The 11,023-nt window shown below is 35.2% G+C and overlaps 1 protein-coding gene across 2 annotated transcripts in view; it reads left to right on the top strand.

The window, feature by feature from the left end:
- The window catches only part of LOC118742460 (basic-leucine zipper transcription factor A-like), a 55,586-nt gene extending 46,340 nt beyond the window's left edge, over positions 1-9,246 (top strand). Inside the window, exons 1-2 of one of the 2 annotated variants that reach the window (XM_036474544.1) lie at positions 137-686; positions 7,888-9,246. In XM_036474544.1, the coding sequence (XP_036330437.1) occupies positions 452-686; positions 7,888-8,981 (1,329 nt within the window). In that variant the 5' untranslated portion in view covers positions 137-451 and the 3' untranslated portion in view covers positions 8,982-9,246. Of the gene's footprint in view, positions 1-136; positions 687-7,887 lie in introns of those variants that run through there. The other variant, XM_036474546.1, reaches the window with a different exon arrangement.
- Positions 9,247-11,023: the final 1,777 nt, after the last annotated feature.

Raw genomic sequence — 11,023 nt, 5'->3', positions numbered from 1 at the left:
AGATTTCGTTTTGATCCGACACAAGCACGCGCCTGTCTTCGCAAGCAGCCCCTCTGCCTATCGCTTATTAGATTTCTGTTTCTCTTTTCCTATTCGTTCTTATTTTTTCATTTTGCTTTAAACTATGGTAAATTTCGTCGCATTGTGGTGGAACGGAACAATCTTTGATGTGGCGGCAGCCGACATTCCGTCGACGAATGGTGCATTTCGTCGGCGAGGGTGTAGTTGCTCGACCGCAACTCAAAATTTTTGGCGAGAATTAGTTCACACTTAAAATGCGCCTTCTCATTCATATGGGTACGTGCTCTGGTATAAATGCGCGAAAATAAAAGATTATAAAGAAAAAAGGCTAACTAACGTCTTTCATACGGAAAATTTTGCCGAGACGTTCGGACGTGGTTCTTACTCGAATTTTTATTCCTGACCTAATCGCGCGCTCTAAACCTACGAAATGTCCAGCATTCGCCGCTGCGTCGTCCGGGACTGCCCCATCACCAGCTTGCAGGCCAAATTGTTTGGATGGCCAAAGGACCAGGGGATGGCCCAAAAGTGGAGGCAAAACCTGGGGATTTCGCCAGACGCCCACATTGCCCCAACCAACACTTTTATTTGTGGCGACCACTTTCCTGACTACGCCATTGGAGGCCAGCGACTGAAGAGTGGGGCGGTCCCAACCCTCAACCTTGGTAAGTTGTTTTGATTCAGTTTAGTTCAATGAGTTGATAAGTGAGTGCAGTGGACATACATATGTGTGTAGAAATATGTATGTATGTATGTATGTATGTATGTGTATATGCATGTACATACCATCCAGAGGAAAACTTAAAATAGTGAATCAAATTTCTTTAAAAATACAATGAGTGCATTCCAAAATAGTAAATATGCATACATATGGGCTATTCCATGGTGACTGGTGAAAGTGATTACATACATACATATGTATGAAGTAAAAGTTTCTACAGACAGCTTCTTTTTATTGTTTAATATCTCTAGACAGATAAATGAAATATAGTCATTTAGCTATAGTTAACTAATGAAATAGTGATAATAATGGAATTTGAAAATTTGTCGTTTATTATTTTACGTGGAATGACCCATATGTATGTATTATGCCTGTTTGTGTGTGTGTACATATGTATGTCATTTGCTCCTTTGTGTGTTTTTCAAAACTTTAAACGTGTGTAAATGTGTGACTGGTGGGGCAGGTCCTTGTGACTAGTGAAAGTGATTATGTATAATTATTATGCCCGTTTTTGTATGTGTATAATAGTCATAATTAATGATGAATTTAATAATTTATTGAGGAAGTGGAGTTTATAGTTAAATTCTAGTTGGTACTTAAAGTTAGTTGTAGCTTATTGCCATAATTTTTACGCGGTTTGTACCTTAAACGACGATATGTATGTATAGGAATGTGTAATGAATGTATGTATGTATGAATGTACCTATAATGAAAATATATCTTCTGAATTTTATTGAGAGCTGGATTTTAAGCTTTTGCTGTCAATTTTCTTGAAGAAATAAATACTCTAACAGTTTTTTCCTTGAGCAATGCGAACTGATTTTAGAAATTTTGGTTTTCGAATTCTTTATTTATAAGCTAATATGGTACATTCAGTGATGTGTGTGTTTCATAATGTGTATCATATAAAATATTGAGGACTAAAAGAAGATGTCGTTCTGCAGCATGCTACTGAGGAGGCAAAGGAATACCGTAGTTGCCGCGTTCAGGGCTGCTCCCCCATGACGACCAGATCCTATTTGGCTTCCCGAAGACGAAAGTTGCCTTCAATAATTGGGCCTTAGTTTGTAACTTGAAAGTGCGTTTTCCGCCAAATAAAAAAATTTCACGTCACTCTCATAAGAGATATTTATCAAAAACGCGACTTCTAAAGGGGGCTTTTCCTCTGTTCAATTTGCCACCTCAAATTCCGAGTGAGTCAAATAGCTGCTCCTCTGAATTAATACTTCAGCCTGTTAAGCATGTAAGTCGGAAGGTGACTTGACACTCGAGGAATTTCAACATTTCTCTGATTTAGATGTCAAAAGACAGCGCTTTGATGTTCGCGGCACTGAGGAGAGCCTTAGCAATGAACCTGGTTTCTGCGACCATGAGCCTTTCGCTCGGGCTGTGCGTATTTATCACGGTAACGCGAGAAAGCAATCCATACGAATTGAAGAGTTGCAAAACGAAATCGTCGCGTTGAAGCAGCAAATTTCTCGTTTGCAAACATATGCAATAATAGCTTCGCCCGATTGTAGCGATGACGCTTTAAATTTTGCTAGAATGATAGTACGGTCGGTTAGCTCCTACACGGACACGTAAAAAACTTTAGCTCAAAATATTAATCACAGGTCGACTAAAGCCTAAAATTGTATGCGGGATGACTTTAAGTTTTCACTTCCTCCCAAAAAATCCCTTTTTCGATGGCGCCCTATTAAATATGTATCGCCGGGCATAGATTCTAAAGTAATTGAAAGCTTAAAACATATCGTTTCTGAAATACGGTTGCAAGACGTACTGATTTTATCAGTACAGTACTGATTTTTTAACTCTTGTACTGATTTTATTCATTTCTTCAATCAGTACGCTAATGTCCTGATATTTCAAAATTTGTACCTATTTGTACTGAATTTCCAATTCAAACAAACAACTAGGATTTTCTTAAGGTTTTTACATAACGTTGGAACTTCCTTAAACTGTACTGTAAAAAGTAAGAAGATAATTTAATTATAGTTGGCGTGTTTGACATAATGTTTGATATGCCCAAAAAATTAATAGGTTTGTTCCACAAGCTACTCGAGGCAGCTTGCAGTTACACATACGCGTTCCACAAGTAAGTTTTAGAGTTTCTTTGATATACGCTCACAGTTTGAACTTTGCACGAGTTTTTCTACAAGTAGCTTCTGGAACAACCCTAATATTGAGGGTTTATATTCAATAGACTCTATCTGCAATTTTCACAAAAACAACTTTGTGATGTTAGAACCCATCTGGGTCTTATTTGTCATCACCGGTGTTAATTCTGACTTTGCAATTTAAAAGTAAATTCTTCTGTCAAGCGTGATACAAGGTCAGCATTAACATCACCGAGGACAGAATCTGAAGGAAATGTTGGTTATATAGAATAGGAAGACAGTAGAAGGAAAATCCATGAGTGCGAAAAACATGTTTCCCATGGCAGCGAAATAAGGCCGTAACAAGATTCATAAATTGCTTGATCTCTCTGCAAAGTCACTACGTATAATGACAATAAAGTTCAAATAAAGCAAAAAACATTAGAGACTATGAAAGAGCCAGGGATATAGTGAAACATGTGCAAAACACTTTACTCAAGATTTATTAAACGTAGAAAAGGAAAATGAAAAACGGCTATGAGCGCTTTCCCAAAATTCGCTTGCACCACATCAATGCGAATTTATACAAGGTGGTGTCGCTGGCGAATTTAGATTTTCCCCGTAGTCCTTCTGAATGCCAAAATGATGTGTTTTTTTGTAAAATGAATTCGCCTTGTTTACAACAAACACATTATTTTGACATTCAGAAAACATTCCCATACTAATTTGATTTAGATCCGATCATTGGATCATGAAATATATATAAAAATTTTTTTTTAAGTCGGTTTTTTTTTGCTAAAAATTACTTGTTACTGTATCTGTTCGTATTTCATTCCGCATACGTTACGTCACTCAAATATGATTTTTTGTAGAAATGTAATTCATCTGGTAATCGAAAAACGAACTTCTAAATAAAGACATTAAATAAAATAAAAACCACAAACAATTTAAACGCGTAAATATATTTATTTCAATTGTAATTTTGTATAAATTTTTAACTCACATATATAAACGTTTAAATCGTTTCTAAGTTTCTAGGTAAGTTAAGTGTAAGTCATGCATAACCTGGCTTTAAGACATGTGGAAGATAGATGGTCTTGCCTAATCTGACCAACTATTTCATAACTCAAAGAAGTACAGAAACTTAAAACCAAAAATAGTATGAAAGTAATGAGAAAATCGTAAAAGCAACAGCAACAGCAACGGTAACAGTGTACCAATTCAACAAATAAATTTTATTAATTAAAAATCTATACTATTTATTATTATAAGACAAGGCCCCTATTCCCAGCCTTCTGCTAATCGTACAGGGACAAGTCATGTATCGAATTAAAGTGCTCGAAACTGCTGAAACTTTGCACGAACATTTCAGATTTAAAAATCATTAGAGCACTTTTGAAATATTTGCATGGAAATTATTTTAGAGTTCTACATTGAACAAAGCATTGCTACCTTCATTTCAATAGGCGGAGCGCTCTGAATATGGAATAAAAACCGACGAAAGCAGTAACTCCTTTAAATAACGTTTTCGGAGCACTCCGATTATGGAGTGAGAAGGGACTCCCAGGTTAACACCTCGAATGTGTGTTTTCGGAGGGCTCCGAATATGGAGTGAGAAGGCAGTCAAAGTGTTTTATTTTTATCTTTGTTTTTTTTTATCTTGTCTGTGAATTGAAAAGAAATTTTCAATCAAGAAGAAACTGATCGTCGTTTTCGAAAATTCCTGAAAAGGGAAACCGCAAAAAACTCTTTAATACTTATTAATTATAAACAAAATTAAGAAAATTTTGAAAACCCGTAAGGTCACCTTTTCGGTCTATTATCGGACTCCGCTGGTATGCTGGGTACAATATTTGTGAAGAACTTATTTTTTTTTTTTTTTTCAATTTTACATACATATATGATTTTAAAATCCTCGAAAACTTAAAATAAAATCATTGCCGACGAATTGTTTTAATTAAATGTGAGATTATTTCACATTTCTTTTGCAAGTTAGGTAAGGTCAAGAACTCTCTCCAGACTCAAAAATTAAGATAAGTACACTAAGAGTTTGTTTCGCGAGATGTAAATTTAGTCGACTGGGTCGTTCAACCTCAGCCTAGTGTAAGTAATCAAAACCACTTGAAGGACTGAGCAATTTCGTGTCTAAAAAATAAACAATGTACGATCCTTAATAAGGAAATGGTTATAATGTTGCCCGGATAAGAAAATGATTACTATGGCATCGATACTGTCGTGTCTGAATATTTACACAGGAGCAAGCAAGATTCGCTACAGAATTTTTAAACTCTCTAACACCTTTTAATTTTTCTTGATTGATTGTTTTGATTTTGATTAAAAATTAAATAAAAAAAGATTTGGAAAAAAAATCGTGCGACTTTCTTTACTAGTAAATTATGTTTGCTTCTCGAAGCATTGATCCATCATATGCAAGGCCCAGTAATCAGCGTTTGTGCTGCGGAGTTAGGTGAACGTTCCACACGTACCTTTTCAATCGCTTGTTTTGTATGGGAAAAGGTTTCACATGCAAAAAGATTTTGACAATTTATGTGTGAGAAGAAATGAAAAAATATTTGACATTTTAGAGAGCGAATAATTTGAAAAAGAAAAAAATAAATCAAATCAGCTGCTCTAATGATACGGAAAACAAATTTTGTTCATGCGTTATATGGAAAAACACCCTCCACAAAAAAATCTAAAAAAATTAGCGTTAATTTTTAGTGACTTGAAACTTCCACTTTATTATACTAAAATTGAATGAGCTACAAAACTGCTTACTCAAACTGTTTCTAGTAAATCTAACTAAAAAAATTTAAATTTTGATGGGCATTTTTTTAAGTTTAATTAGTTTTTGTGAACTTTGTGCAAGCTCTGAAACTTTTATTTATGTGATTTCTGATATATGTATGTATATAGATCGACCCATAAATTAAATGAAATTTTTTAACAATAAATAAACAAAAGTTGCCAACAGCATCATTTTGAATTTCGCTGCTACTATCTTGTTCGCCGCTGTATATAAACTTAGCGAACCAACATGAAAAATAAATCGCATATATCCAAGATTTGCTGTTTGTTTTGCCGCTAATTAGTTGTGGATAACAAAGTGTAAAAAATAATTTTATTTTATTGTTATTATTTTTTTTTTGAGATAAGGTGGTTTACTAACTTTATACAAATCAACTGGGCAACTTTGCTCCAATAAAGAAATAACAAAATCTTCATAAGCGGGAAACAAAATATTGCGCTACTAGACACAGTAGCCGACAGTCAGTACCCTACCCAGTTGCCATACGTAATGCGAATATTAGAATATGTTTGCCCATCGGATATCAGTCGCCATATATAATAGGGCCATAATAAATATCCTTGTCAAGTTTGTTCAAGATTCATAGAAATTTACTATAAACTTGTGATCACCTTGTCACCTTCTGCATGATCTTCGCCTCAAATAACAATTATCTATTATTTGAGTAAATAATAACTGGATCGATTGATCCCATTATCGGCGCAATCATCCGATTGTCGTCGCATTTCATGTACCGATAATGTGAAAAAACACAATTTTTCGAAATGCGGAAATCTTAGTCAAAATTGTGCTGACTATAATCAACCAAAATTTATATTGCTGTACCGATAATGTGAATACTCTATTGCTCATTGTAGAACAATCAAATTGTACGAAATGCGCCGATTTTTATCGGTTTGGTTTGGCTAGGGATGAAACGATACGAGTAAATACAAGTACATACTCGGTACTTTTCGTTCGATACCAAGTAGTTTTGGTATTGATACTTTTGAACCAAGTACTGAGTAGGTATCGAAGAAACTACTCGTATCGAAACCCGATACCAAGGCGGATTTTCTTCGGAATTTTTTCCTTCACTAATATAAATCGCACAGTGCCTTCAAATATTGAAGACGTAAATTTTTTCCTGAAACCAGTATGAAATCAACTTTTTTAACAGATATTTGCAAAACGTGGATGACAAAGAAACAACCAAAATGTTCAACGCCAAGCCCAGAAATTTTGTATCGAAATTTAAGCATTTTAAGAACTCACCAAATAAAATCCGTTAATTTTTATTATAAGAGATATATTATTTTATTATTCGAACTTAAAAAATTCAATTAAAACCAGCCCATACGGAAGACCTTCATAGCCAAAAGTACCGTTACGAGTAGGTATCGTTACTTTAGATCCGATATTTTTCGTGTATCGATATTTTCTTACGATACTACTTTCAAGTAAAGGTATCGATACCTGCATGGTATCGTTCATCTCTAAGATTGGCCAATATGCACCGAAAAAGTTTGTAATAAATGCGATGTTAATGGGACCACTCAAAAAATAGTTTCAAAAATGTGTTAAATATGTATGTAAATACCAATCAAGCACGATGAAAGCCGGAACATATTGTGCTATTTGCGCCGATAGTGGGATCCCAGCTTTAGCCTCTTTATATTTCGATGGTCTTCTCCAATAGCGACACAATTCAAAATTGAAAAAAAAGCTGTTACTACTGTTAAGTGGCTCTTGTCTCGTACCCTTGTCTAATCCATTTCCAACCCTTACTTAAGTAAGCAATAACAGTTTTTTTTTTTGAATTTTGAATTGTGTCGTTATTGCAGAAGACCAACGATTTATTAAACAATTTTTTTTCCAATTGAAGAAAGAACGAAAAAATCAAAACTGTTCTGGTCTGTTGAAAACACCAATTGTGGTTCGAAAATTTTTACAATTTTTTCTATGAATATCGTTTACCATCTCAAACTTTGGCAAATTCAGTTAGCCATTCCAAGAGTACCGTGAGCAAAGACTAGAGAGTAATGGTGGAGATGGTATCCGATGAAATTTGAAGTGAACTTTTCGACTTGCAAAGCATTCAAAAAAAGTGTCCAATTTACTCTTTCTCTTAATATTAACAATACAACCGCTGCCCGTCAGCGTACGATTTATTTTGTGCTTTTGCTGTTCCTTTTTTTCGTTGTCTTGCTTAATTCCTAAACTAAACAAGTATTCTCTCTTATTTGTTATTCATCTTCCAGAATACTATCAGATCAGCGATGACGATCTTAACGATGATTCGGTACTTGAGATAGCTGAACGTACCAATGGCCAAAATTTAAGACTGGGTAGACGCGGCAGCTATGAACGTGCTTGGACTACGGAAGCTACACGTGCGCTAATACACATACGTGGTTCTATGCAGGCCAAGTTTTCTGAGGGTCGACAAAAACGGACTGAACTTTGGCTTCACATCACACGAGAACTCCAAAATTTAGGCTTTCACTACAGCGAAGCAAAAGTGCAAAAGAAATGGCACAATATAATTATTACCTACAGTAAAAACTTACCTAAGAAGATTTCAAGTGGATGTGTGCAATGGGAATTCTTCGAAGATATGCACAAGTACTTGAAGGACAAAAAAGTGGATATGAGCGATTTCCAATACCAATCGGCGTCTAATCACAAACCGCCGGTAGAGCAGCAGCAGCAGCAGCAAGAGCTGCCACAGCAGAAGCAGCAGCCGCAGTCGCAACGGCAACAGCACCAGCAGCCGCAACAGCAGCCGCAACCGCAGCCACAACCGCAGCCGCAGCCCTTGCCGATTAGTTTTCAACAATCACTAGAAGTCCATTGTAGTCAATTGCAGACGCCTTCCCTACAAACTGAAGTTACGCCCCAATATAGTGAAGGGAATCAATTGGCGCTATTGGCCAACACGGCCGCAATAGACTTGGATAAATTTAATGATGAGTTCGATGAGGATTCGACGGTTATGTCTGTGCTGAAGCAGCAAAAGTTGGAATTCAGCCCTGCTGAGCTGCCGCTGGAGATACAACACACGAATGGCTACGAACACGTTGGCAGCCGCGGAAAATGTGATAATGACGAGTTCCCGCCGATATGCAATGGGTCACAGGACGATGGGACTTGGTGGAAGGACTATTTTGAACGGAAGCTGGAGGTGGAGCGTGAGAAAATTCAGTGCCAAAAGGAACTGCACCGAGAGCAAATGCAATTCCATAAAATGTCGCTACTACAGCAGGAGAGTATTGAACGTCTGAAAATTGATGCGATCAATAGCTTGACGGCGACGCTTCAGAAACTGGTGGAGACGAAAAACCGAAAGGTGTAGAAAAGAAATTTTAATTTTATTCAAAGTAGTTATTGTTTAAGACAAAAAAGTTTAAGGTACAAATGTACAACTACTGGAGTCAGTGGCATAGCCAGGGGGAGATTAGGTGAAGATTTCCCCAACTTCAATGAACTAACATTTTTAATTTTTGATTTATAATTTTTTTATTTTAGACAAAATAATTTTCTATAAATTCTGAAAAAATGGATTATACTATACATTAATGAACTGAAATAAAAATTAATGTACTTTTTTTTTAAATCTACATATGTAAATGATTCATACCGCACGGATTACATGGCTGAACTAAAAATATATTACGGTAAAAATGGCCCATATATGAAAGAATACGCACAGGCGACGCCTCTGGCTGTTGTGTGTCTCACCTTTAAGTTATCGCAGAAAATTACACGGTGTTACAAAATAAAAAAATTTCACGAACTTTTTAAGTGACCAAGTACAGGTCGAAGAGCTGGCCGAGTAACTCACGAAACTCTTTTTAAAATCTTTCCAACACCCTCCAATCCTCAACTTATCCTTAAAGTAGTTTCTCCTACTCAACTTAACTTAGTTTAGCCAATTTTTGGACTTAGTCAAGATTAAGCTGATTAAAACGTAGGCCAATGTTGGGCTTAGCCTAGAATTTGAATATGAATAGGTCCAAAAAACCCAGCCTAAACAATTTTTATTTTTGCTGTTTAAAGAAATAAAAAGTTTTGTGAGCACATCGTAGATACCCAGCCAGCAGAGAAACGTACTTTTTGCCGAAAGTGCAGTTTTCGTAAATTTTTCGTTTCCTGAAATGTTCAGAAAACGATTTTCATATTTGTTCATTTTTCGTATCCGAAAAATGTCATCTTCTTATTTCAAAACAATAATTTTAAAATATTTGTTCAAACTGAGTATTTGAAAACATGTATACATATTCGCCAGTAGCTGAGTGTGCAGAGAAGTGTGCTACTATTGTTGTAGCTTTCAGGAGGTCCCCGGTTCGAATTCCGTCAGAAGCAACACATTAAAATTAGTTATTCAAATTGAAATAATTGCTGAATATTAAATTTGTTTTTTGTTTGGTTTCCTGTAACTATGAGAAAGTTTCTGTGAAGTTCATAATGAAATCGTTTTCAACGAAAAATTGAATCAGACAAATTTTAGGAAAACAGCTGAAAGCGCATCCGTTTTACAACCATTTTCGATAGTTTTCTGCACATACACTTTAGTGGGAGAATTGATCTGAAAAACGTCCGAAAACGGATTCGGAAAACGGATGATGTACATACATACATAAATACATATCGCTAGCTTAGAGTGAAAAGTTGCTAAGTCCACTTTTTATAAAAACTCATATTTTGATATAGGAGGCTAGAGAAATTGAATATGCATCGTTTCGAAAATTATAAAGGTACTTATTTTATTTTTTCCTCTTCATAAGCAATAAAAGAACAATTTGCTAAGCCCAAAAGAAACTCTACAAATCCGATAAGGCCAAAATAATACGACATCTTTTAATAAATATCGAATCCTTCTGATTCTTATGGAGTTTTGCTTTGCTTTAAACACGCAAAATGTTTGATTCAAAGTCTGGCGAAATAGTTAAAGAAAATGGCCATAAGAAGATTTTTTCCTCTCCTGTAAAATTTTTAAAATGGGACATAGCAACTTTTCTTTCTAAGCTTCTACAACATTTTTTGCCAAATTTCAAAAGAAAATAGTCTCCCCTAGTTACTTCGGAAAGAATGTTTAATTCCGAGTAAAACCATTCAATAAAATCAATAAAACAGTTATGAAGTTATGACATCTTTTATAGAGACAAATTCAAATTTTTCTATACAAACTATTGAAACCTCAAAGTGAATTCAATTCAACGGATTCAAATTTTTTGTGAAATTACATCGAAGTAATTTTGGAAGGAATCTTTGGAAAATTCATATCATTCATATCTATAAGTGGTATGTACGTACCTAGTTTTACTCGGAATTAAACATTAATTTCGAAGTAGTGACTAACAGGCAGTTTCACCAAATTATTTAAGTGAAAATTAC

Source organism: Rhagoletis pomonella, unplaced genomic scaffold (assembly GCF_013731165.1).
Source record: "Rhagoletis pomonella isolate Grant_MI unplaced genomic scaffold, Rhpom_1.0 Rhpom_scaffold_00007, whole genome shotgun sequence".
NCBI classification, from domain to species: domain Eukaryota; kingdom Metazoa; phylum Arthropoda; class Insecta; order Diptera; family Tephritidae; genus Rhagoletis; species Rhagoletis pomonella.
The sequence above is the reverse complement of the archived record's forward strand: the minus strand, read 5'-3'. Positions and strand labels throughout refer to the sequence as shown.